The sequence below is a fragment of the Anopheles stephensi genome, chromosome 2, assembly GCF_013141755.1.
Source record: "Anopheles stephensi strain Indian chromosome 2, UCI_ANSTEP_V1.0, whole genome shotgun sequence".
NCBI classification, from domain to species: Eukaryota; Metazoa; Arthropoda; class Insecta; order Diptera; family Culicidae; genus Anopheles; species Anopheles stephensi.
Window position 1 is genome coordinate 41,462,205 of NC_050202.1, and position 27,860 is coordinate 41,490,064.

Here is a 27,860-nt window from a genome sequence, read left to right on the forward strand (position 1 = left end):
ATGTGGAAGTGCATCCGATAACGGCGTACGAGCGTGGTGGGAAACTGAATGGGTGGTAGGTGGGAGAGTTTTCCTTCCAAGCTTTCCCACCCCAAACAGCGGAGTCTTGGCTGACACTAATTAAAAATATTACATCCATATAAAACGGAATTGTTCGGTAAATTCACTTTCAGTTGAATGTTTACTCTCTCGCGGCCCGTTTCGGAAAACACTTTGTAGTGTTGGGCGGTTGTGGCAAATTGATTTATGTTTTTGTTTTAACCTGTTACATTCGGTTTGGATGTGTTGTACTTGCTTAAAAGAATTAAGTTGTGATCGTTCGTTTTGTGTGTTCGGCAAAGCTCGTTATTTCTGTGAAGTGAAAGTGTAGATCAATTATCAGATCAATTGATTGGGTGAAGTTCGTGAAGAATGAAGTTTATGGTACGTGGTTGAAAATATTTGCAAAATGATCAAGTCTTTCAGTTCATATAATTAGGCGCTAAGCAGCATAAGTGTCCTAGAATCCTGTTTCTTGAATTTTTATGGGCGATTAATGAACATCTTTCAGCAGATTATGCTCACCAGCATTATTTGTGACTCAAAGTAGATTCAGATAAATTCATAGTGCGTCCACAAAAACAAATATGTGGACAAGGCATAACAAACGCGATGTTTTAAACTCATTTGAACAAATTTAAGCTTATCCGCTTACCATCGTGCTGGTGCTAAAGATAAGTGTCTGCAGGGAAGGAAACAATAAAAACGTTCGGTGAAAATATCCGCCGACGAGCAGCTGCATCCGTTAGTGACTATGAGGTGTCGGAGTGTCGTGTGCATACACTGCACACACGAGTAGTGTTCCGATCTGCTTTCCGACACCGGCACCGAGCGGGCGTTCATCGGTGGCGATAAAATAAGGAACACTTGTTACCGATTTCTGTTAAATCTGTCATATATTCAAAAAGCTTAGCAACCACCACGACGGACAGCCCGAGACAGCACGGCGAACTACACAGTCCTCGTACGGTGCCGTGATGTTGATGCTTCCGCCGATTCGTTTTCCATGCTCAGCCTGGAATGGCACGCTGCCGAAGCGCGAGGATGAGCGTCGAGTTTCTGGATGGCTAGAGTTGTCGACTCGTACGGATTAGCCAAGAATATCACTCCGGTTGGCACTGCTGGTCTACCGGTACCGGTGGACATGCATGCTCGAAAGCATATGGTGTGCGCTGGCATACCCCGGTGTGGACGTGTGTCTGTCCTTTTGAGGCGACTGGGGAACAATTGTGTTGATGCTAGGGTGTCCCCGGACATCACCTTTCCCCCTTATTTGTACACAATTGTGCTTCACTTGTGAGTGTGTTCGAAAGGGAAGAGAATGCGCTTTACAGTGTGCAGAAAGGATTAAGATTTATCAAACGAAGAAATAATGGTCCTAACTATAAAATATGGTTTCCCGAATGCGATTTACCTTCAACGCTTGGTACGCGATCCGATTTCCTTATGTATCCTTCTTTGTGTGTGTGTGTAAGATCAACTATCGGGTTAGTTAGGAAAGGGATTGACTGAGTGAGTGGTTGGAGTGGGGAAGAAAATAAAATCCAACCATTGGAAAGCCAATACAGCTAAAGTGGAAAGTGCGCGAAATAGGATTAAATGGCGATTCCTTCCGATTAAAGGCTCGCGAAGACTGGTACGAGCCGAGGTGAGCGTAATGGTCAGCAGGAAAAGGAAAGTTCTCCCATCTGCTACTAGTCAACGAGTGCAAGGAACAGGATGGAAGTGAGGGGTAGTGTTGACAGTGTTTGGAGGTGGTGAAAGTTAAAATCGTGATTGGAATTGATTATCTGGCAGCGTTGGTGACCATGGGGGATTGATGGTGTTTAACTGGCTGTTTGGGTTGTCTTGTGTATTGAGTGAATGAAGCACGCACACACACTCAGGAAAATGATGCATTGTGAACAGAACCTAATGAAATTAAGAAACGACGTTGGCTCAATGTAAAGCAGTTTACGTTAGGGCTAGGTTAATCTGCATTTTATTTAGTCGTCAAAGTCTCTTGACAAAATTTGGAACAAATTACTCAACACATTTGGAGGCATTTCAATAGACTCAATCTACTTATAACTATTGCTTTTTACAAATTTTGAACCTAACAAGCAGAGCGAAAAGCTATGAAAAATGCTCGTTTTGAGAAGCAATATCGGCCGGCCTTAGCGAACAATGTTGGGTTCCATTGTCAATCATTAAAAAAAGTCTCCAAGTGTGCGTGTTCGTTCGTCCTTCATATGAACTCTGGCCAATTGGTTTCCAATCGGTCTCGTTTATATAGAGAGATTTCTGTTAGCTTTTGTGTTGTGGATCTTTATCGAGCGTGAACCTCAAGACTACTTATTATGATTGTTTATGTTTTTATAGTTATTTCGTGCGGTTTTCACTTTGTTTTTCTGCATATTCTTGTTTTAACAGTATTAACAGTAAGATTGTTGAAAGTATATTGAAAACATGTTATGTTACTAGTTTTCAAAGTTGCTTAAGAAGTATTTATGTTTTATTTTTTATTGAAAAGAATGGCCTGGGTGCTTTGCGTATAGTTGTTGTAGTTAAAAGTAATTTAATCGTTAGAGCCCGACAAATATTTATCTGTACGTCAATAATCCCCAGTCGGTACCATTATGCATTACCCTGTTTTGACAAAACTTGAATCTGAAATCATGAGGAGAGAATTGCTTTTCCTTGAAGTACGAATCAATGTAGTACTTCTTCTCCTTCTTCTTCTTTGGCACTGCAACCTCATTGGGACTCGGCGCTCCAGTTTTGACCTTCTGTGGCTTGATGGATGGGATTTATCCCCGGTCCTGCCTTGTGAAAATTGGCGCCGCAATTGTCTCTGCCATCAAACTGTACCAACGAAGTTAGACGTAATAAATTGATTAATTAACTGTTTTGAATAGTTTCCCAATAATTGCTAATGATATTTTCGGTGAAATGGTATTATTTGCTTTTTATACTACTGTTACACTTTAAAATCCCTTTTTAGCCGAATTCACATTAATACCTTGTTTTTGATCCAAAAGAAATTAATTGCATGCATCTCAAACGCATCCATCACATCGTACACCCTGGTTGAGCGGTATGCCCTGATTGATGGAAAGCATTGAAGGATTCAAATTAGTCTCAGTCCGTGCAAACGAAACCATTTATTATGGCTTGGTGGCACGTTGATCCAACCGTTGTTGAACAATAGGAAAACCAAAAAAATCCAGTTACCAGTGGAATCGATCACAACCGTACGTGCACATTAATCCTCAATGTCCACGAGCACCCATGAAACCAGAGGTAGACAGAGAACAAAAATCAAAAACGAGGAAAAAGAGTGCTCGTTTCAGTTTGATGTTTGCACGGCACGATGGTTTTTGAAATGACAATATTTACAGCATGTTACCATGGACGGCCAACTACAGTCATAACGCGGTAGGGAGAGCGCCAGATGCAAATGCAACAGGCGATTCAAACTGTACACTAGCAAAGTGCATATCATCCAGCCGGGCAACCTGCAACCCAAATCGTTCACTAGCAAAGAAAAGGTGAAGAGAAAAGATTACCGAACACAAATCGACGTACGTTTTGTCGTTGTATTGCCATTGTAAAATAGATGACGTTGAGTCATCGTGCCACAAAACGTTCGGTTCCTGGTTGTTTCTCCAACCTATGTTTTTGTTGTTGTTGTTGGAATATTCATAGTAAGCTTTTCCCGAACCAATGTGGCAGACTCTACAGGTAGAGAAATTAATTCCGTTTTTTCCGTTTAATCGGTACGATTTGAGACAAACTATTGGTTGTCCTAGCAGGGAACTCCAAATTGATATGCAATGCGCTCGCGAACAGGGAAAGCTAGTTCGTGGAAGATGGCATGCATATTCCATGACTGTCGTTTCCGTCTCTGATCCCGGGTTATCGCTTTTTGCTCTCCTCAATTAACGATGATGAACATTGTAAATAGATTCGCACAAGAAAGGATGTAGGAAGCAATAATTAAATGGAGAGGCTGCATTGATTGGCAAATTGTTTATTTATGGAAACGATACCCGCTCCGTACGATTTTAATTCGCTCTAACATCTTAAGCTTTCTGTTCCGCTCCTTTTTTCCCCACGCTATCTTTTTCAAACAGAAAAACCTACCGCTGGCACTGGTAGTGTTGCTGGCCTGCAGCAGCTACTGGGCCGCCGGACAGCAGCAGCAACAGCAGCAGAACCAACAATCAGTGCAACCGGAACAACCCCATGCTGTGGCAGCTGGTGAAAATGGCAGTAAAAACGTGGCCGGTGTCGTGGACAAGTCGCAGAACAAAAGAGGCGCACCGGACATACCAGTGGTTGTAGGTAAGTCCCGGCGATGTTGGCGCGATGTCCTCATGCAAGCAAATGAGAAGCAGGGGCAGAGGCTTACCACAAGCGATATTCGCGTTCAAGTTCAGGCAAATGATACAATCAGTCAGCAGAGCCCCACCGGAACGTTTGGTGGAAGTTGTGTAGGAAGTTTGGGGCAGGGAAAGTGAGTATCCACAGGGATAGCGAACCGTATCCGGGCACGTCGCGCTCGTGTTGTTGATGATAGTTTTCTTCGGTCTCGCCTTCTCCAGGTTGCGCATCCTCGGTGCAGGATTGTCGCCGCTGTCGCATGGGTCGCACAGTCGAAGGTGCAAGCGTCACGTCGTCGGTTTTGAATGTTTTATTGGAATTTATATGTAAAACCGACAGCTAGCTGTAGCGGAAATAGTGTCCGTGAACAAATGTGCTCCAGGTGCCCAGATTGCTGTCGTTAGGTTAGGTTTTGCTTCTTGTAATGGTGGTCCATAGCTGATCCTTGCCGGAAGGGTCCACTCCAACGACCAAAAAACGCGACCGTAAACAACATGGGAGTCCGGGTAAAGGCCAGAGTTAAGAGGACGCCATATGATATGTATTTTTCATCGCAAACTCAGCCCACAGCACTGCTGGCTTGGTTCACGAGAAATTGTTGCACCCAAGGAAAGCCGTCAGCCGGAAGAACACTGTTTCCCACTGGATGCAAAACCATTTACAATAGCGTCTAGTGATCTAGGACTATGTGACCCGGACACACGGACGCACACGGGGGTCGAATGTAAGCATGTGTGGCGCAGTTTGAAATATGCAACGAGCGTAAGCTTTTCTTGTACGCCAGGATGATAGGATTTGGAATGCATTATCTGGAACACCGGGCGGAACACTTGTTACGTGGAGCTTTATTGGGTACGTTTTCAATTTGAAATGTTGATGAGACTTGTTTTATGGAATTAGAAATTCCGTTGCGTTTCAAACAAGGGCGTGAGAGAATAATATTTTTCAAGAGCACAGTTATCGAAGGTTTATTGAAGTAATTATTGGTAATATTACTGTACTGTCCAGAACGTGCATTATGTCTCTTCCGTACCGGGTTTTCTTATTGTTACCTGTACGTGGAACTAAAATGGACGTCTTTGAAGTCGTCAGGTACTGTGGGCAGTTTGCTATTCAACAGTTTGCGGAGCACGTTTTACATAGGACAAGATAGAAATCCTTAGTACATCTAAGCCATGAATTACATTGATTCGTTAAATCCCCTTTCATACATGCGTTGCAAAGGGACATACGGTTTCAACACCCACCTCGCAACATTGACAGTCGAAGGAAAAACGTTTCAGAATTCCTACGAATGATTCGCTCTAAGTTTAATAGCTGTGGGGCTAAATATAGCTCCACATCCGGGCAGAACCTATAGCTTCTGCTATATTTGTCCTAGTCCATGCTGCCAGGACTACCGAGACCACCATTCGTTTTGCGGTCAGCCAGTGTAATCGTCCCGAGGTTGATGGAAATTAAACGCTTTGTTTTCACCATTATCCGATTAGATCGGATCCACTTCCTAAGACCAAACCCAACCCTTATCGACAGTTCGGTGCGTTGCGTTACGCTAACGCGTCTAATTAATTGCAAACACAATCGAAACCATGTTCGGAGGCTATCAGCACCGCCAATTGAAGGTCAGTCATCTGTCCCCGGAGTAGTTGAATCAAGACAGAGAGCAGAGCGAGCGCGAGCTTTTCGCCCATTGACGGATGCTAATGCAGTCGTCGGGTGGCAATTTGTTGATGGAATTATTTGATGTTTACAGTTCGCGATAGCTTACAGTGGAATTAACCCCGGTAACTCTCGGTAACCTTCTCCATTCGCTGCAGGTACGCCAGCGCAGCATACGGCTTACATAAATCATCACGTTACCGGAGCAACCGTCGTAGCTGCACCCATTTCGGGCCACGCCACGCACGCAGCCATCGGTACGGTGCCGTTCGGTGGGTACGGTCATGCGGTAAGCAGCACCGGAGCACACATCCTGCAGACACCGACCGTAGCGACAGGACATCAGGTGAGTTGGTAGATTTTCCGGACGTGAAAAATGGACGCATTGGTGACCAACGACAGGCAGTAGATTATGTTGCTGGGTTGCACCGGGCGGCAAGCGGATTATTACATCTGCCTAGTCTGCACATGCTGCATGCACACTTCCCATGCGGGTTGCTGACGGAGCTTAGGGGGGGATTGGTGAGGTTGAGGCACAAAGCAAAACGGATGCATCACATAAAGCGGGAGAACAATAACTCAAGGGGCTTGTAGCTGGAGCTTTTAGCTGATAGGTATTTTTCTGCAGGATCAACCACGTGGCACTTGAGAAACAATGGGAGCTTACAGAAGAGCACAGAGCAGTGAGCACTCGTGTCGTTCGATAGCATAAACTATAAAAATAGTACAAAAAGCTATTGTTGAATAATGGATGGATTTTAGTACATTTCAATGAAACATGTGCTGTAAAATGTTGTTTCGTAGATGAAATATATTTTACAATTCTAATCCATGATGTTTAAGCAAGGTGGAAATGTGTTCTGTTGTGTTTGGATACGATAGGATATGGCAAATGAATTAAAAGATAATACTGGTGATAGTAGTTCAGTGGAGATGATTTTATTGCAGCTCAACTGTAGAACTGATCAGGAATATGAAATTGCATGAAGCATGTTGATTGCAATAAATGAATTACTTGTATAACTAACTCATAGCATCTATGCTGACACCGCCCAAAGAAAGATCCACTTTTGTTGTTAGTTTAATTTCTGAATTAGAATTTTAAAAGATGTTCTTTGTCAGATTTCTTGTAAAGTCCAATTTTGTTTTCAATTACTCAGCAAAATATCAGATTGAGATTTTCTTCTATTCAAATTATCCCAAAACTGGCGAATCTTTGCGACAGCTCAACTCGTTTTCAGAGTTCGGTAGCGTAGGATCGTATACAGCAATAATGTCCTGGTCAGTAGATAATGGTCTTCATACATCAGAGCAGGAGTTCAAATCCCATCCAGACCGCTTCCCTGGACTGAGGAATCAGTTTTTTGTCTATCTGGCTCTATCCAACGTCGGATTCAATTATGAAAAAAAGAAGAAAGCCAGAGAGGGCATGCCGAGACGTTTCGAGATTGTGGAAATAAGGTACAAGAAGAAGATAACTGTAAATCGGCCTGATCGATGATATTTGATCTTACAGTGCTCCGAATCATACAATGAAACTTTGAATCACTCGGTGGAATGTTTCAACAAGATAGCGGAAAATTGCAATCAGTTGGGGGATTTGGGTTTTTGGTATAAATTTTATGACTTTGCAAGTCTGACTTTCGCTCTACATCATTGCTAAAAACAGGTTCTTGATTGTTGTTCAAAATTGATTTGATGTTTTCGCCGAAAACCAAATGGTCACTCAAATTTAGGATCCTGGCACAGATAAATCATACAAGAAAATATGTTATCGTGTAAATTGGTGCCTCTTTAGCATCAGGAAATCAGTCTTTAATGTGCAATTGTTGAATCTTTTACCGATTTTAATAAACAAATCGAAACGTTGTGGCGTTGTAATGAAGCTTTTATTATTCATAGTAAAATTTACCACGTCCAGAAGAGAGGAGTACTTATTGAAATTGTTGCAGTTTATATTGGTCAGTAAAGTTAAGTGAGCAATGAAAGGTAAAGCGTTTAGGATGAACACACCTTACTACCAGACCATCTCACTGGATCTAATTTCTCCTCAGTAGACACTCCACAACAGAGAAGAAGTTTAGTAAAAGTCTGTTTTCTTCTGCCTACAGAGGTTCTCCTCGGACAGCCCTCGCTTGATTCAAAGCCAAAGTTTTGGCCACAAAGAGCTTTTTGGCACCTTTCTGATTGGGCGCTCGTGTGCCTGCATGTATAAATATTTACAAGCAATCAGTGTGTGTTTGTGTGTATGTAGCCGACCCTTGTTAATGGAGAAATAAAACATGTGTTAGAATTTCGTTTTATTTTTTTATTTTTTGTTTATTCCCTGAATCGTCAGCCCCAAAATGGGCCCCCTTATGGATCGTCCATTGATCGGAGGGAAAGGCTGTTTGATGCGCAAATTTTGGCACCCTCTATCGCGATCGGGTATTGCCGCAAAAAAATCAAGTTGCTTGGCTGTTGAGGCATATGGTGGGAAAGAGAAAAAAACATGATGCCCTTGTCGAGCAATGAATAATGAAGGCAATATGGAATGGTCGGGCACATTTGCATTCCGACCCGAACACATTTTCTCTTCAACATCCCGTGACGATTTATCCGATCCCGTGGGAAGCGTTGGATGGTTTCTCCGTTCTTTTGAAACTCGATTCATGCATACGGGGGATCAAAACGAGGCTTTGTTGTTGTTGAGATATTTGAAAAAAATCACTGAAACAAGATAGCTAGCGGTTTAAAGAGAATCAATAGAACCAAGACCAGTGTTGATGCAGTTTAAGGCGTATTTCCATGTGTTCAGTCCAGAGCGTATGTTTCGCCGATTCTACCGCAAATGGTAGCATTTCCCAAACCGGTTCTGACAACTGACAACTCCAAAGTCTATAATTGAGATGATTTGAACCATCCGCTGAATGTAGCAAATTGGAGTTAGTCGCCAATGGTTGGAACTCCTTCCACATGTACATAACCCGTACCACCATGTGGGATGGAAAATCCGTGGAACCACTTTCCAAAATTATCGCGTCAGTCTCACCATCGCCTTAAAACTTGCTCAATCAATCTCTCCCACCACGGGGCCCAATGTCACCAGTGTGGAGGGGCGTCAAGTTCAGCTTTTCCCGCTGCACGCTGTTCAGTACATTGCGCTCATTAATGGTGGCGTTTATCGTCGACCTGAACACCGACATGCTTCCCCGGGGAAAGTTGACGAAAATAAGAAATCAATTTAAATGTCATCAATTATTACGCACCAGCGCTGTCAACTTTTCGTGGAAAACGCATAACTCTATCGCCGTTCTGGGGCATCGGCAAACGATCGGAGCGATTGCTGGTGGTGTCAAGGACTCGCAGGTGGCAGGAAGTGACGCTTAAAACACACTCACCCATGCGCGCACGTACACCAAGTCTCGAGAGAACATCGAGCAGGAAGAGTGCGATTTTCCATCAGCAAGGAAGGATGTGGAACGAACGGCTTAGACAAAGACGTGTGGTCGGAGAGTGCGCGTTATGGGTGAAACTTGGTGAAATAATTAACGAATGTTTTGTGTGTCTGTGTGTGTGTTGTTTTTTTTCGGTTTGGCTCCTGCGGGACACAGCTGGAACACAGCATGTTCCACGCATCTCGACGGGTTTTCACGCTTCCCCAAGGAGTGTCATCCTTTCCCGACGACACTTCTTCCAGCCCCATCAAACCGGGCGAAACAGTACCAAACAGTGAACGGTTTTACTTTAATGAGATCGCAAATGTCAAGGAGTGTCGCGCAGTGTGTGTGTGCTCGCTTGAAAAGACGTCATCTTCGCAGCCAATTTTCACTCGCGCAAAGACCCGGGTGCGAGGAGGTGTACGATTGTTTGATGGATGGATGCTACCGGTTGCTGCGTTGTCAAAAGGATTTGCTACGCATCCGGAATCGTGACGAACCGCCGGCTGTGGGGAGCGAAAAAGTTGCTAGCTAAACTTTTTAACGAGATTTTCCACGTGAGGAACGCGTTTTATTGGGTTTATGTGGTTGGCAACGCGAGCAAACCGGGCAGCCATTATTTACTTCCGCCAGTGTTAATGTTGTTCTCGTGGGTTTTTTTCTTCTTCTGTAAGTACAAGCAGACGAGCGAGCAGGCCTGTTCGTTTACGGTACTCATTAGCTCAAGATGGTAAAGTGCTGCCGAAGCTGCAAATTGTCAAGTGTTTGGCATATGGAGGATTCTTCTCACGACTGTGCGCATGACACGTTCGGAAGATAATTATCTTAAAATAAGATTTAGATTTTCATCGAGTTGTTAAACGTTTAGCAGAAATTGTTAGGGCCAGATTGCTGCATAAAAAGCTTTTGCGGACCACATGGATCAATATGAATCTATTATAATTAAACATCAAGGTATTTCCCATAAGTTTTCTTATTAAACGGTGTTTGAGTTTGTTCGTTATTGTTGATGCATTCAGGAAATCTTTTGTTAAACACACTTAAATGTTGCATAACTGAGCTCATCATGCCACTGTTTTATGAATTTTTACTTAATTTTGTCAACGAACGTAAATGGACAAAACAAACATTTATTACGCAAAGTACTTAATACGTGGAACATCCGCCTCTCACGACAAATTGAAGTTAATTTTTATTTCCTTTACACCTTTACCTTGCACCCTCAGGCATACAACAACCCTGGTGCAATGCACACTTTGCCAAACCGGAACACACCCGGTTAACCGAGGTTGATGAAATAATCTATGCCTCATTTTCTTGCTCAGCGAAGCGGGCACCGAGCAAACAAAGCGACCGTATGAAGCCCAAAGAAGCTGGTCCCTTCGGGGTCCGGTTCCATTACGGAAGCGCACGACGGTGCAACGGCGGTCGGTGCAAGGTGATGTTTTGCATGCATCTAATTTTGCATCACACGCATCAGGAGCAATTATGTGCGCCAGGGCGTCCGGCTAAATGGGATTGTGATAGGAAGGGTAAGGAGGGCCGGTGGAGATGACTGAGAGCGACGGGGCAGACTCGTGGCTTATAATCAGATTAGATGGGTATGCAAAGTGTTGTTTCCTCCTGTTTCGCCGCTCTGGGCTGCACGCTTGATTGTATTACTTTTGAGCATGCGGAAATTTTGAGGTGGAGCATGGTATGCTCAGAGCGACAAGTCATTTCAAGAGCTATATAAAAAAAGTCGAGCTATCGAGGGTCATCCTCAGTATCATAATATCATTCTCGATTTTTTAGTACATTTAATAATCATGTAACGAACTCAAACAAAGTTTTGAATTTCATATATAATGTTGTATAGCGTGTAAAATTAAGTCACAGAAAGCCAGAAATGGTATGCCGAGACCTCTTGAGGTTGTAGTGCCAAGGAAGAAGAAGAAGTTGTTAAAGTATGTCTGAAATACATATTCGAGATAATTATTTTTATAAGTGATTTTATATTTATTTAAAATATTTTATGCTGATGTTTGTATGCATATGAAGAATTGGTGAAAAGCAAATTTGTTTTATGGACTTTTAAATGCTCGTTGCAAAGCTTAAAGTTCCATTACTTCACAATTAAAAGTCGAGAAACTACATCAACGCCTTAAAGCAAGCAACGAGCTGTCGCTGATCATAAAAATGATTTCTTATCGTACAAGTTTTACAATCTATTTCGAACAGTGTAAAAATTGTGAGGGTTTGCCATTAAAACCTCGCAACACCACTCCGGGATCGGGGACTTCCTCCCCCGCCAGTCTCGAGCAAACAGCCGATTCCGGTTTTGTATTCCATTTAAAATATCCTAATTATATCCGGTAAGCCAAATATCATCTCAGCTTGGGATCATCCACTAGCATCTCGGATTACAAACCCCGCTTCGGGAAGGACCCCGGCGAGGAGGATGTTTTTTGTTTCGTTTTGGGCATCATAAATTCGTCCGCGAAATGGCATTTATAATGAAAATTTTGAAAATGTCCTAACCCATTAAGACCGACCCCCGCCGTCGACGAAAACGACGACGAACGTTCGCCGAACACGGTCACACCGGGCCTACAATAAACAACACCAGGGGACAAAAGCGGGAAAAAAGGGTTTTTCGCCTATTGAAATTCCAGCCCAATGATTCGCGGGCTCCAAGTTTTGTGAGTCCGTTTATTAAATTGTGTGTGCGTTAGCCCACACTCAGGGCCCTCGGTCTAAATCGGAATGGAAATTGGAAAGGATTGCGATCGCTTCGGTGTGGCTGTGTGTGTGTGGTGGTGGTTGTGGGTTAAAATAATAATGGCAATAGTAATGTCAAACGGTGACAATTTTCTTCAGCTGGCTGCCGATTTAATATCGGCTGTAAGGCAGCTTTTGTCAGGGGCGAAATGGTGAAAGTTCGGTGTTGGGTTGTTGCTGCGGCGAGGATACGCGCCGGTTGGGTGGCGATCGAAGGGATCGGCTAGCGATAAATTCGTTATGTAAAGCTCTCCTGTTGCTCTCCAGCAGGGTGATATCCGTCGGGGTGGAAGTCTTTTTTTCGGTGCCTGTATGCGTGTGTGTTTGGCCATATTTTGTTTGGCAACACGGTTTTCGGGAGTGTCGCTTCCCATTTGGCCGATTCTATTGAATATTTTTAGCTTCGCTGGCTTCTGCCTTTATGTTAGCCCGATAACGCAGACACACCATTTTCACGGTCAGCACTTCAGCCCTGTCTTGTGGCAAGGTTGTGAGGGCCGTTTAACAGTACATGTGGGTGTGTGTGTGTGTCTGTAAGAATGTGGGTGAAAAGATGCGTGTATGGATCCCGTTCGAAGCTTCATTAACTTCCGTTTGGCAAGCGTGGCAGCACCGGCGCACGTTATGGTGCACGATAAGGTGCAGCTGGAAAAACATCGCGTTATCCTGGTCGTATGCGAACAGTAAAGTGGCGTAATGATGTGAAAAGAGTAAAAACCCCTCCGAACGAGTCGACCGGAACGGTTCTATAGGCGCGTGAAACGTGTTGGTCCTATTTTTGCAACTCATTTGCCACCGCCTGACAGGCTGTGGCTAAGCGTTGCTAATGTGCGGAACCTATCTCTCTGGGTTGTAAAATCGTAAACTCGCTACAATGTGCTGTTCGGTTCCCCATCCCGCTGCACCCGACAAAAACCAGCCCAGAAGCTGAGCATCAGAATTGGCCCGAATGGTGGAGAATTGGTGGCAATCAAATTATATTTAGCCTGAAAGGACAAATTAAAACTTTGCCCCACAACCGCAAGCCTTGGAAAGGGAAAGTTGTCGGAGGTTTTTTGTGTGCTGCTGAATTTGAAGGACACAGAAGGTAAGACGGTGTGAAATGTAAACGAAGTGACATAATGTGGGAGAATCCAAAATTTTCGAATTACAAAACCGAATCCCACCAAAGTAAGGTGAAGTGGAAGCGTTTAATTAAGTTTCAAGCGTTGCAATCGTCCATTTTCGTTCGTGTGTCAAATTTCCATCCAAATGCAACACTTTCGGATGCAGTTTGACCTTCATCAAACGGGGCATAACATATTGCGGCATACTGTAATGAAACGGATCACGGAGACAAAATGGAACGGAACGCATCACCACTTGGGTTGAATCGGTTCGGTCGGTGCAAACCTGTGCGCAGTGAAATGAAGCAGTAAAAATGTATGAAGTGAAAGCCAACAAAATGAACCTCACCAGGATGAGTGTGCCGCCGGCGGGTATCGGGTATAACGATAAGCTGACACGATGCACCGTCATGCTGGAATGGGTGGCCCGCAGCCCGAACAGGTGAGCACAGTGTGAGGTGACAATTTGAAGCTGTTACTTTATTTAGCTTTTATTCTATCCGTATCCCGCTCAAACATGGAGCATTCCAGACGGTTGAAGCAGCTTGCTCGTTCGACACGACACGACTCGAGTTTCGAGTGGTGTTCGATTCGAAGCACCGAAACACCGATGGTCGCTTACACAGAACGAGCTGCTGCTGCTGAGGAGCTCTGATTTCGGATTAAAGTTTCCATCGTCTGGCCCGTTTCCATCCGTTGTAGAAGGGATATGTTCTTGAGTGGACTATAATCGTTATGAAAATTGTGTTAGGAAAACGGGTTGGCTTTTTGTGAAACTTTGTAACGAATGAGCAATACTGACTGGTCACAGCATTGGACAAAATTTGGTTAAAACGGTTAAATGAGAAACCTTTCTTAGGGAAACGCTAGCTGATGGCGATGAAATCGATCCCAGGAAAAATCCCCCACGCAGCGATGGTGATTGATTCTGAAGCTTCACATCAAGCAATTTCCCTGGCAGCTAGTAGGGAAACCTGCTTCTGATTGTGTGTGTGTGTGTGTTATCATTGCGAAGGTAAACAAAGAAAAAACGAGTGACGACGTTTAGCATGCAGCAGCAACAGCAGTAGCAGTGGCAGTATGCAAAAAGAATGTTTATTTGATGAAATCTTGTTTGATGAACGAATTGAAAAAAATGGGAATGCATTGCTTCATCTGTATGTAGGATGTTGCTTGTTGGTGGATCGTGTTGCGCTCGAAAGCACAACCGTTTGCATTGATTTATCTGGCGTGGCGTGAAGGAGCACAGAATGTGTTTCGATTTCACATGCAATCAACTTGAGATAGTCTGAAGATGTGTGTGTCTGTGTGAGAGTGGGTGTTTGATCAGCAAAGAAAAATGTTGATTCAATGATGGAATTTGCGAAAAAAAATCATTTCTCCATGCGTCCTTTGCGTTTTGACTATGTGATATTTTTGGCATTGTGGAATGCCAACAAATTACTATGCATTGCATTTGAGTTTTTAGTTAATGTTGTTTAGCATCATTTATAGTTGCAAATTAAAGGATACGGGATTTTGACTCTACCGAACGCTAGGCCATGAAGTAAGGATTCAGGCCAACCGAAGTTGGGATCTAAGCCATGGTTTCCTTTAATCTAAATGCTTGATTTTTTCAACTCTTTGTCAAACTTTATGATCGGTTCTAGTCGGTCTTGGCTATAGATTAGATAATCACTTTCAGATTACTTCCAGGATCGGGGATCAAATTCCATTTAGACCGCCACCCAGTACAGGGCTAGCTATCCGGCTAAAGATATCAAATCAAGTCAAGAGAACCCAGAAATGACCATCTGAGATCTTTGGAGGTTGAAGTGCCAAAGAAGAATAAGAAAAAGAGGAATCTAATGCCTTTCAAATGAAGTTTGCTCAAATAAATGTGTTGGGCGCTGCTGAGGTCCGTTGGGAGTCTCTTCTAGTGACGACACGATCACCGTTAGTAATGTCGTTTTCATGATTTTCATCAGCGATTAGTTCTGAGGGATTGTCACGCGGTCAGCTGAATCACAAGCATGGACGATACAATTTTTATAACAATGGTATTGATTGTTCTGGATGTTCTTACACCTGGCATAAAGTCTCACAACGATAGAGACATCAGGAACTAGTTTTTTGGGTGGTGAAAATCTGTCTCTTATAAGATATTATTGACATCCTTTAATAGCGAAAAGGATAGTGATAGTGAAAGGTTGTACAAATACATTATCGGATTTAGCTTGTTTTCACTATGTATCTGACTCATTGATAAATCTACTATTTTGCCTGTTTTTTAAACCATCGCTAAGAGAACCTTAAGCATAAGAAAGGATATGGTATGCAAAGGATACCCTAATTAGCATAGATAATACTGCCGTACGAAACACTAGCCACCATGTTTCATTCTTTACCGCCCTAAGTTATTTAATTTTTTATTCCTCTTTAACTTGATAACCTCAAGAGGTTTCGACCTACAAAGTTATTGGCTTACTTGACTTTATTTTACCCGTAGCTAATAGTCAGACAGCGAGATGATCCGTACGGGATTCGAGCCCGGCATCGATGCTACCAAATCGTCTCAAAACTAGACTTACTGAGCAAATAATGTCATAGCAATACCAAATTCTTCCATCCTTTTGTTAGTTTAACCTTGTTGAACTAATAATTGTTAGAAATTTTATTGCCCTCCTCCTAACCCGACAACTATCAACGTGTAGGTTTGATTTCTGTAGGGATTCTACATGTTATAAGGGGCTAGTACAGTGGCCGATGCGACAGTGACGCCGGTCTTCACATGGCAGGACCGGGGTTCAAATCCCATCCAGACCGCCTCCCCGTACGCTGACTAATTTGCTACGGGTAAAATCAAGTAACAGAAAGCCAGAAAAGGCAGGCCGAGACCTCTCGAGGTAGTAATGCCAAGGAAGAAGAAGAAGAAGACTACATGTTATAATTTTATCCCGTAAAGAATAATACCATATTACCTTTCGCCATAGCATCAAAAGGAGACTTGAATATTAAAGTCTGTCGATCAATAAACTTCTGTTTAACGCAATCAAAAGCGCTTGTTTTTCACTGCCACAATCAGCACATGATATTTCAGCGATAGTAGCAGAAACACTCGTTCACGTGTTTGCATGTTTGTTTTACCGAGTTTTGCTTAGCTGCACAAAGACGCTCCCACCGTCTTGTAGCGTGCTCAGAAAGCAGCGCCACTAGCACACGCCACTTTGCATTGATTTGGCTGAAATGAGCCGACGGGAGTTGCCAGGAATAAGGATGTCAAACGGCAAACGGTGCTCGTTGCCGGTGGAATGGTTTGCCGAGTGATGCTTTTAAGCCTTTTCCTAGCACACTTACATAAGCTAGCTCGAGGAGCACGCAATCACGCAACCACCGACGGTTCGCGTGGGATGAATGACTTTATTTTAAATCGGTCGATAGAGAATAACATCACGTGGTTTGGGAAGTACGTAACACGCGTTGTTGTAAATTGTGTGTGAACGACTATTTTCCAGCACGTGATACAGAAGGTGAATTACGTAGCCCCTGCCTCACCGGCGACGACGCTCAAGTTGGCAACCGTCTCCGAGGGTTCCCATCTTCATCTGCATCCCGTTAGTACGGTCGTGACGAAGGTAGACTCGTGGAGTTCTGATGCTTGGACCAGGCCATTCGGAAGGCTGGAAAGACTTCGATTAAACCATAGTTTTTTTTTTTCGTTCATCTTCACCCAAACAGTACAACTATGCCGTACCGCAGCTCACGTACACACACTACCCTCAGTATCAGGTGTACCACCATCATCAGGCTAGTCCTGGCACAGTGCAGCCAGCTGCTGCTGCAGCAATCTATACCGCGCATCAACTCCACGAGCATCCAGAGCAGCATCAGCAGCAGCAACAGCAGCAGCATACAGCGTACGCTCATCAGCAGCCCATTTACGCACACCATCCGGCAGCCATTCATTACACCATTCCGGCGTCCCTCATCCATGCTGGCCAACACAATTACCAGCAGCAGCCACACCATCCCCAACAACAACAACAACAACAGCTACCCCTGAGCCACACTCAGGCCATCCACTACCAGCCGAGCCAGGCCGGAGCACCGCCGGCAGTTCCGATCGTCCATCAGGCCCCGATTGCCACCATCAATCAGGTACACCAGGCGCAGCAGGTCTACGCCACCCAGGGCCAGTTGACGAAGGTAAGACGATCGCATAATCATAACCACCCGTCGGGGTGGGCGTTTGGGTCACTCTCCCGGGGATTGCATTTAATATCGGAAGCAATTTATGGAAATACTCGCTCATATACTATGTTGCCTAATTTCCTCTTTTCGTCCATGCGTCGGCTTCTTTCCGCTTGACTCACCCACAGTATCCGCTCGCAGCACAATCGTACTACGGTGCCGGAGGACTACAGCAGAATCAGATCTACTCGACAGTTCCCAGCTACGGTAAGTCTTTTGAAAGCGTTAGAATGCGTGCTACACCCGGGCTGGCCGGAAAGATTCTTCCGAGTTCCGGCGTACAGTCAATCGTTAGACCATTCATTACTATCATCGCAGCACCGTTTGCTGGGCACATCGACCCTGGTCACCCGGTCATGTGCGGTGGGGCGGGTTTTCTGAGAATGTACGATCATGCTGCGTTGCATTATTGGTTGGATAAATTTAGTGGTGTCGGTCGGCTATGATTGTGTCAATTTCTGATTCTATTCATCTCGTGAGGTTGGAGAGCGTTGGGACAGGGGGAAAACAGAACCGAATTAATACGTAGTTGGTTATGTGCCTGGGGTTTGTGCCGAGCTTTCAAGTCTGGCCAGACTTGCTGTGCAAAATTGCTAAGCATAATTCGCATTTAATCGTTTATCAGGTTATGCTTATGAGAATTGTTGATCATGCGTTATAGGTACAACGCATTTAATTTTGTACATCTTCGAATAATGAAGTCAAGTTAATTTTGGAAGCAAACTTTTCTTGGTTTAAATTCATTTAGCGCGGTTTAAATACTATTTAGAACCTTGATGCCATGATTGTAATAACCAATGGATCTACGAATTGAAAATGAATATTTAAATGAAGTGTTGATTGAACAAAAAGAGGCTATAACTGCTGTCTTATTAACTTCAGTCAAGGAATTCAGCAACGTAGGCTAAAACCCCTCGAGGTGTTAATAGTAGTTCAATTTGTTTGAAAATTAAATAAACGGCAAATTTAGAGATTTTGTTCTGGTGACTATAAATAGAAGATTGCAAACAATATGGTCATGCCGTTTTTATTGAATATGACAGGCTGAAGAAATTCCTAGGCGTCTGAGGTAGGAAATGCGAGATGCGGAGATAACAAAGAAAACGAACATATTTTATTTTGAAATTAAGTAGATGAAAACAAAGATTCACGATTGATGATTTTACATCGACTTTATTTTGAGGAATTTACCGAGCGAGCACAATCTGGTAAAATTCCATAAAAATCCACACATTTATCATTCTGTCCCTCCAACTCCATTATTTGCTTCCTGGATTGCCTATAAAATAATACTACGGAACTTCCTGTATTTGAAAGAACGTGAATCATTATCTTCAGTGGTCATCAACTTTGTAGGTCATCTTAAAACAGCAAAATTACTCGTTGAGCTGTTCCTCTTTCGTGCTACCATTTCTTGTTTTTTACATGTATTAGTATAAATCAATGAGTGAATATATTGAAAAGCTAACAATGTTCTTCTCAAATCTATATTGGTTTAAGAAAGTTTAAATCAAAGCTCAGCCAAACTTTGAGTTTTATTCACAATTTATCCAAGCGCCACTCACATCCACACACATACACACACACACATATTCACACGCTCCTGCTCCTACATGATCCACATTCAGTTTTGGGCCCGGCCCGCCAGTGCACTTCCGCTCTCCGCTTGGTGGCTTCATCTCATCCGGTGTTGGCTTCATCATCATCCGGTCCGAGCACGAAACCGACATGTTGCACTGGTGGTCTGGTCCGAATGAAGGTCTCTAATGGAGCATTTCCCTTCCCCTTCCCTTTCCCAACCGTGCAGGTGACCCAGACACGCTAACAAACCTCGTTAATCCTACCACACCCCGGTTTCTTACTACCTCGCGCCGTCCTTCCGCGAGACCCGTTCCCGGTGACATCCGACCAATCACCGAGTACGACGACGACGACGACGCCAACGACACCGGCGACAACGGCGAGGACGGTGTACTGTACCGGGACGAGCCCACGGCCGCTAGTGACCAGGACGAACCTTGCGAAAAGGATGGCAAGAAACCGGGACAACCAAGCGCATTCAACCGGAGTCTCTACAATATGTGGCGTGCGTACGACGTGGCACGGACCCTGTTGAAGGCATCCGGTGCGAGTGGAGCACCGGCGAAACCAAAGCCCAAACCCGACACCAACAGCAATACCGACCGCATACAGCTCATTCACCCGCCGGGCGAATCGGAAAAGAAGCTTAAGGGCAAGTACTACGAGGGCAAGTACTACGGCTATTATCGGCACGGTCGCCAGGATACTGCCGGTGACCACGGTCCGCATGGCGATGGCAGCCGTACACCAAAGTCCGTTCAGCCAACGTCCTCACCGTCGCCGTCGTCGTCGTCGTCTCAGTCGTCCTCCGCGTCCAATGCAACGACCTCTCCCAGTGAAAAGCACTCGCGTAGAAGGAATCTAGACTAATCCGGTCTTGAGCGATGTCCGTATTTATTCGTTCATCCTTTTCATTGCTTCGTAGTCGTTTAACTTTCATCCTCTGTCAAGGTCGGTTTCCTTCTGCAAGTAAAGTCGTCCCGCAAGTTCCGGCAAGTGCACTAGGTATATACAACTTACCACATGTTCTTGTGACCTGTTTTGCACCTACTAGCGATTTGAAATGTGATATCCCTGAGTTGCCGGGCGTGGTACACACACATACACACACACACACGCTGCATCGCGGTGCATTCTCCTTTTCCGACAAGGGACTCACATCAGCCACGACCCACGCTGCGGTTCTTGGAGTTCTGCTAATGCACCGCAAGCACTTGTCATTCGATTGCAGCTGACGGTCCATCTTTTCGGTAGCATCTTCACGCTCGGTCGGCTTTGTCCTTGTTTCGTCCTTGTGTGCCCGTCCGATCGTCGACAGAAAAGAACGCGGTAAATCGGGTGGAATGTGATGCCATAAAGCAAGCGGTGGGACGTCTCGCCGCTGTCGGATGCATTCCGAAAGGAGGACTCTTGTGTGCCAATATTTCGTGATAGCTTGAACCCTTTTGTACAACCAGCCGAGGCCAAATTGTTCGACAGCCCACACACACACACACACACATACAGTACAGAGGAATGGGAATGGAAAGCGGGACTAGAAAGGAGTATGATGATGCAATCAGCATTATCTGCCATCTTCAGGACGTTCCGAATTAGGGCAGCAGGCAGCTTGAAGGGCAGCATGAAGTGTGGATCGAACCCGAGACGACATTCACCCATTTACTCGAACACGTTCACGCCCCAACACAGTAGTGTTTTGGTTTTGTGCTCATTTCGAGCCCCCACTATTTCTTGCGATTCCTTTTTCGAGGCAATTCGTTTGGTAAAGTTTTGTGCTATTTTGGGAGTTTTCCTTCGGCGTTTGAAGCAAGGCAAAGACGTTGTGGTTTGGTGTGGCAAGCGTTGAGGGCTACCGAGAGGCCGTTTGTAATGCAAAATCAGAAGAACCCGTAACTTGGCTTAGTTGTGGGCTAATTTGTGTATGTGTGTGGATGAAAGCTTTTGCTAAACGGTGCACCTTCTAGTTGGGCGATTCGGTTTGTGTGTACAGGGATGAGGTACAAAATGGTTTTTATTTATGTCAGGTCCTGTCAAAAGAAACTCTGAGACATGAAAAGGAACTTCATTGGGAAGCACCACACATGGACGATTTGTATGAAAAGCATCGTGAAAAGTGTGAAGCAAAGGTGCATAACATCTCGGCAAAAAATAGGACAGACTCTTTGTCATGATTGTTTCGAGCTGAGAGATTTCCAATCGATGTATTCGAAAGGTCAATATCGACTTTGACGATGAATAGAAAGCACGTGTTCGAATATCGAATCGGTTTGTCAGGTCAGTGCAGTAGATTGATTGCAGTTTTGCTTAAATTCGTCCACTCCTCTCTAATGGTATGAAATAAAAAAGTTTATTCAAACACTGCTACAGCTTTTAACATCTTACCTTGAATCACAAATCACGAAAAAACCAAAATCCTAACCTCTTAGTGCTCAGATCTTAGTACTGATACTAATTTGTCAAACACACGTTAAAGCCATTCCTACTCAAAACTTATCAAATCTTCGATGAAGAATAAAGAGGCTTTTATTTTGCATTTTGTCCTTCTTTGCAGTGAATTAAATGGCAAGTTGCTAGATATTTATTATAATGATGCTTGTTCTAAAATATCAAATTGAGAGTCATTACAAGGGGGACAGTCGTGAAGATCAGCGTTGCTGTCTCCTCAATCACCGGTTGAAGATAGTTAATACGATCAATGGAACATTAAAAATGGTTAATACTGGTCGCCTTTGATTCGCTCGGAGCACTTGACACAAGTTATCCAACACTTTGAAGATCCCACCCCACTCTTGGATCTTACCTCCTGGTGGGTTTCAAGCCTTTTTACCATTGACAACACCACACTATAAAAAAACAAGAACCTCTTTTCTGGACTTAACAGTTTTTGACAGTCTGTGACACCTGGAACAGAATAGCCTCAATGCTGACCAATGAACAGATATTGGCTCTAGCTGAGACGAAAGAGTCTTATCACACCCTCGCACGGGACACCTGTACTTCACACATAACCAGGTAATGAAGCTGTTCTATACGCTACTACGCTACTTCTGTGGTGTAAGCAGCACAGCACAGCCCCAGCGAATCACGCTACAGTTTCCTATCCAACAACACTTAAGAAGAAGAAAAAATCATCCTATTTTTTATATTATTGGCATTAACATTCAGTTCTCAATCATACATAAAATAGTTATTCAAAGTCCTGTGGCTTCAAATGTCCTCCTAAAAAAGGTATAGGAAGGATGATCATTATTCCGAATAACTGAAAATGCGGTTAGACAAATCGGATCTTGTTGCGGCGTTGACGATAATCGCAGTCCTAGAATCGACTAGGGTGAAATTATGGAGAGCTCTAGTTTTTACGCGGAGTCGAATGCTTTAAATTAAGAAGGAATCTCTCGACAGGACATGGACAATAACTGGATGTTGTGCTCGGATTGTTTCTTCCAAGGAACAATTGGAGTTCTTGAATACAACAATTCGGCATGGTTTATTACTTACAGCCTAATTTTTTTCAAATTACTTACAGCCTAATTTTACATTGAAAACATTAAAAATATGGTCATCATCTACTCAAAATTTCAGTCAAATCAAATAGCTGTTGAAATGCCCTTAAGTTCCGCATAGTAATTGTCTCAAAATTCCTTTCCATTTCAAACCGTATGGTTGACGTGTCTTTATGAGGTAGTAATCACAAGCTGATTTAGCAAAAGGAAACAAGTTTTTCTTTCTACCAACAAAACTACTAGAGCTACTTTCCCACAAAGTATTACAAAGTAGATAAGAACAATCGGAGTTTCTAATGGGGTGTTTTTTCTTCCCCTAGCAGCATGTGTTTCGCTGCTTCGATTGCATCAAGCAGGGAAAAGTTTTCACCACCCAAAATGGCGAAAAACCTGCAGTCGGTTCCATCTGCAGTATGCTGCTGGTGAAAACTAGACCTTTTTGTTTTTGCCCACACTTCTGCACGTTGCATGTTGCTAAAGTTTTGCCACGCTGCCTTCGGGAATGGCTGTATTATTTTTCGTCCATGTGACGCATGCAGACACTGTTAGGAGCATAGTGGGATTGTATGGTTCGTTTTGCTTGCGGATTAGTTTTATGATGTAGCGACTTGGAAATGTTTAATTGAATGCATTAGTTTGCATGTTAAATGGAGCTAACAATAATTCGAAAACTCACTCACATCGTAGCAAAGCAAATGCTGGCCTTGCTTTTCCGCCGAATGTTTCATTTGATAAACATCTTTTTTATGTTTCGTTTTTCGAATTAAGCTATTAATCAAAGTGCGTTTGGTTTGTTTGGTTGGAACAGACCGAGAAAACGGAAAGGAAACAGGAAAATAAGAACGATATCACAAGAAAACGGTCCACTTATGTTTCATTATTGCCATTTCATTGGTCGCAATCGATCAATGAAGTCGGTAAAACGGCGGAACCAAGCGCTGTGTGTTGGCGTGTTTGGTACCAATTTGAAACTTGTTTCCTCTGGTCGTTCATTTCCTTTATTCCAGGGTTTTTTGTGTTGTTGTTCCGTTCTCTTGCTGGATTTTTATGGTGCTGCACATTCAAACCGAGGTCCACTTGGGCTGCCGGGTTTTGTACGGTTGAAGTGTTCCTAGGAAAGGAACATAATTTGTTACAGTGCTGTGATTGAGTGGGCACATTTTAACGGCCGGATCATCAGGATTTCGTTTAAGGTATTTATGGGAACCGTTTAAAGCATTTGAGTCGATGATTAAAGTTTACCGTTTCAACGCAAAATGTGGACGGAGCAAGCTATGGAGTCTGAATCGGTAATTAATTCATACGGGCAAACGTGTGAATGAGAGAAGCGAAATAAATTCCTCCTCTTAAAGACGTTTACTGATTCGCTTGGTGAAATTGTTGCAACATCCGATTGCGCCCGGCGTTTATTCAGATGATACAAATGAATAATCTTCCTAGCAAAACCGATTCCATTTAAAAGGCAAAGCATCCATTAGGCCGACAGCATTGGAAGCAATTTGTGCCGACGCAGGAATGTCGGAATGGTAAAGGATTAGGGCTTTGTATGGCCAGGTTCCTTATCGGGACCAATGCTCGTCGGCCCGTCTTGGAATGTGAGTGAATCGGATGATTCAGATTTCTTAGCAGAGGGATGGACCTCCGACATCCCTCCGCTTTCCTTCTTCCTCCAGGATATAGGCTCTGGTTTTCCATCAGCACTATTCAGACACGCTGCGAGTACTGTTGAAGCCTTATCCCCTGGATTGCTGATGATGAGTTTTATGTAAATGAAACAGCACTTTGCAACAAGACCGGGGGTAATTAATCATCGAGCTCGAGATAATCCACCGGACCAGGCACTCGCAATCCCTGGACCAGTAGTTGGCGGGCGTTCGAAAGCCCATTCATTTTCTCGCCTTCCATCGAAAAGACATTGCAAAACCGTGAGTGCTCGAGTGCCTGGATTGGTGGCGCATCAGCTCTGCTAATACATTGCTGATGTTTTCGGGGTTTGAACTGCTTTTTCTCCCATCTTCTCAATTACCGCGCCAAGATCGACACCCCGCTCGGCGCTTAACCCAGGCCGATCGTTTTCGGACCGATCCGAGGCCATAACACTGTACAGTCCTGTAATCCGGAAGCATTTTCTGTGTTGTGTTTATTTTTCTGTCTAACCAAAACGGCTTTTCGCTTATTTTGCACGCTTGCTGGGCGTCTTTCGTTTTAGCTTTTCATCAACATGCTGCAGGCAGTGCAAGTAATGGGTTGGCCGGAAAGCAGCTTCTACCTACCGTCGCCACACCCGTCCATGTAAGTAGAGCCAAATGGAATTGAGATATTATCGCGTTTAAAAATCGGAATTTTCGTATTTTAAGAACAGACTAATATTTAGTCAGGTATTTTTAAGTACGAAGATGTATCTATCATAGGATCATTTTATAGAGAACAATTTATTCGAAAATTTAAACTGCCCTGTTCTACAATCGCTGCTGTATGAAAAAGTCCTTGAAAAACCCTATCATGCTGTTTGCAGGAGCTCTAGAACTCAGAGGAATCTTTGTATTAACATTTGTCGACTTAAATACTGTAATGGCAACTTCAAATTGGCTATCAAAGCTATCGCTGATGTTGTAGAAATGTATTACAGTGCAATCAGAAATGTCTTACATTAGCTATTTCCCCTCGACGATGCCAACCTCTTTGCTATCGTTGATGGGTAGGAGATTCAAATTATATTCTTACTCTAGTAAATGACTATCAGATATTACTTATCAAGATGTTCACATGCAAGATCTTCCAATACTTTTATCTGCTAAACGTTTAAGAGATCGTTTTGTATTTTCTGTTCTATGACACATGTTTTATCTGAACTGATAAGCCTCTCTAGAGCACTTATGTACATGAGATATTACAGGTCGTTTATTGCCAACTTGTTGTATATGATCCTGGAACACCGACTAACCTGGACAGATATGAGTGTATGCGTGTTTTTTCATCAAATCCGTTGCTGGTGTAGTCAAAATCTATCTAGGCTTGTGAAAATTTACTAACAGAGGCAACCAAATAACGTGAAGATTGTTTTTAATTCGAAAATTGATGCAAATATTTCCGATGAGAAGAAATTTGTGCATAAGTGTGCGATCTTTACTGTGATTCATATTAGTTTTATCAGAGCTTGGAGCTCTAGGTGTAGCCTCCTTGTCTCTTCTTGTTGACTTGTCTGTCACGTGCATCAGTTGGCGCAACTTCCTCTGCGCCGTATCGAAAACAAGTTTAGAAATTGTGACTTGCTCAATAAACCGAGATTTTCCAGATGTTAAAGATTTCATTAAGTGAGACTCTTTTGGATTAATATGGTAGTTTCAAAATTAAGGAGTTTGTTACAAGGCTTCTCTTAGCAAACTTGAGTTTTGTAAGCTTTTATATTTATCTGTGTGAAAGACAGTCAAGGTTTAGGGACTTTAGTTTTGTTTGTTTGCTTAAACCAGTTAGGGATGTTTCAAGGAAACTATCGGTGGCTCCAAAACCCCTTATAACACGTCGTGGTGTACATCGTAAAATGTGTTAACCCGATGAAAGGTTAAGGGGAAAAATAATTCATTGCATCGATTGAACGCTAACCGAAACCCGTCTAACCAATTGCAGCTTAAATCCTTGGTCCCCGTTACAACCGCCACCACGACCCAACACCACGGTAATGGCATCAGTTACACCGCGTTCACGCAACCCTCGCACGTCGCATCCATCCCGCTGGCAGCTGCTCACCTGAAGCCCGTACCACAGGGTGTGCTGCAGACGCAACCGTCCTACTATAGCACTGCCGCCACATCCAACGTTCAACAGCAGGCCAATGTCTATTACCGAAATCAGTTACAGCAGCAACAGCAGCAACAGCAGCAAGCTCAGCAACAGCAACGAGTGCAGATTTACTCAACCGCAGCGAGCCCTCTTCAAAAGTCTCCGCTGCTCTACTCGGCGGGCAAGTTCAGCCATCCGGTCCCATCGCAGTACGCCGCATATGCTTACGCTCCTCAGCAACAGCAGCATCCGCAGCATCAGTCGGTCGCCACCGGAGCACTTTTCCAACCGCAGGCTTCGTTGGGCAAAATCACCTACGCGCAGAACGCCATTTCGCCAAACGTCGGAGGCCGAGGGTCCATCTATCTGTTGCACTAATCGTTCTCGTCTACTCGCCACGAGTCGGAAAGTGGCGGAAGGTGTAGGATAGTGTGCACTTTCCCTTCTATCGCATGTAGGCAAATCCGGGTATGTAGGCCACGATTTACAGTAGTTTAGTCGAGGAAAGAAGCAAAAAAAAACTTGGGTCCTTTGCCAATCGAAAGGACTGCGACTCCATTGAAGTTGAAGTGGAGTGGGAAACCGCGAGCGCGTAGATTTAAGGGTGGTCGGGACGGTTCGATTACAGACAAGCTTTGATCCGCATTTATTGGTACCAATTACACGGAGAAGCGTGGTGGAAGCGAGTGGCCACAGATCGCTTTATCGGATTGCACCGAGCTGGATGCAGCTCTAGAATGGGCACACGCTGAGGTTAAATGGTTCCAATGGCGGTCGGCGCTGCTTCTTCTTCTGGTTTTTAGTTTTGTTTTACATTTCACTTTAAAGCCGTTGTGATAAAGTGTTTCTCCTCATGCAGAGTTAACTGGGCAGGTAACACGAAAACGCTGTTGATTTAGGATTGAATGAAGCATGTCTAACTGGTGCAACTATGCATCTGTTTTGATTGGCTTCGTTTTAGCGGAGGTTTCAAAACTGTGGGAAAATAAAAAAATAAACATAATTTAAATGTTGTTAATGGGGAGGTTAGAATTATGTTGCTCGAGCGAAACAACAACGTTTAAGGTTAAGGATAACATGTTTTTCACGAAAGAAATATAATAAAGAAATAGTATTGAAATATATATTGTTGTGTAAGCTTCATGAAATGAGAAAAAATAATCATACTCAACTAATTTTTCAAGCAATCGTTCGTGCTTTGAGAATAGTGAATTGCCAATTATTACACACTGTGTCTTACTTGCTTTAATTCGAAATATTTAAAAAGAATTGATGAAAGGCAGCATTTATAACTGAAATAATGAGGATTTTTGAAGTAGATTCATTCAAACCAAGCCACTTTTCCGAATATTGAATCTCATCGAAAATATTGATTCCGGCGTTGTTAAAGGCAAAAGTGTAGTGTAACACACATGTAA

At 43.6% G+C, this 27,860-nt stretch overlaps 1 protein-coding gene across 1 annotated transcript; it reads left to right on the forward strand.

Moving 5' to 3' along the window:
- The first annotated feature begins 190 nt into the window (after positions 1–190).
- Positions 191–27,530, forward strand: LOC118502365 (RNA polymerase II degradation factor 1-like). Its single transcript, XM_036034584.1, has 8 exons — positions 191–423; positions 4,155–4,365; positions 6,222–6,409; positions 16,843–16,962; positions 17,066–17,533; positions 17,707–17,785; positions 24,872–24,954; positions 26,290–27,530. Exons 1-8 carry the CDS (start codon positions 412–414, stop codon positions 26,818–26,820), a joined length of 1,692 nt encoding a protein of 563 aa, XP_035890477.1. The 5' UTR covers positions 191–411; the 3' UTR covers positions 26,821–27,530.
- The last annotated feature ends 330 nt before the right edge of the window (positions 27,531–27,860 follow it).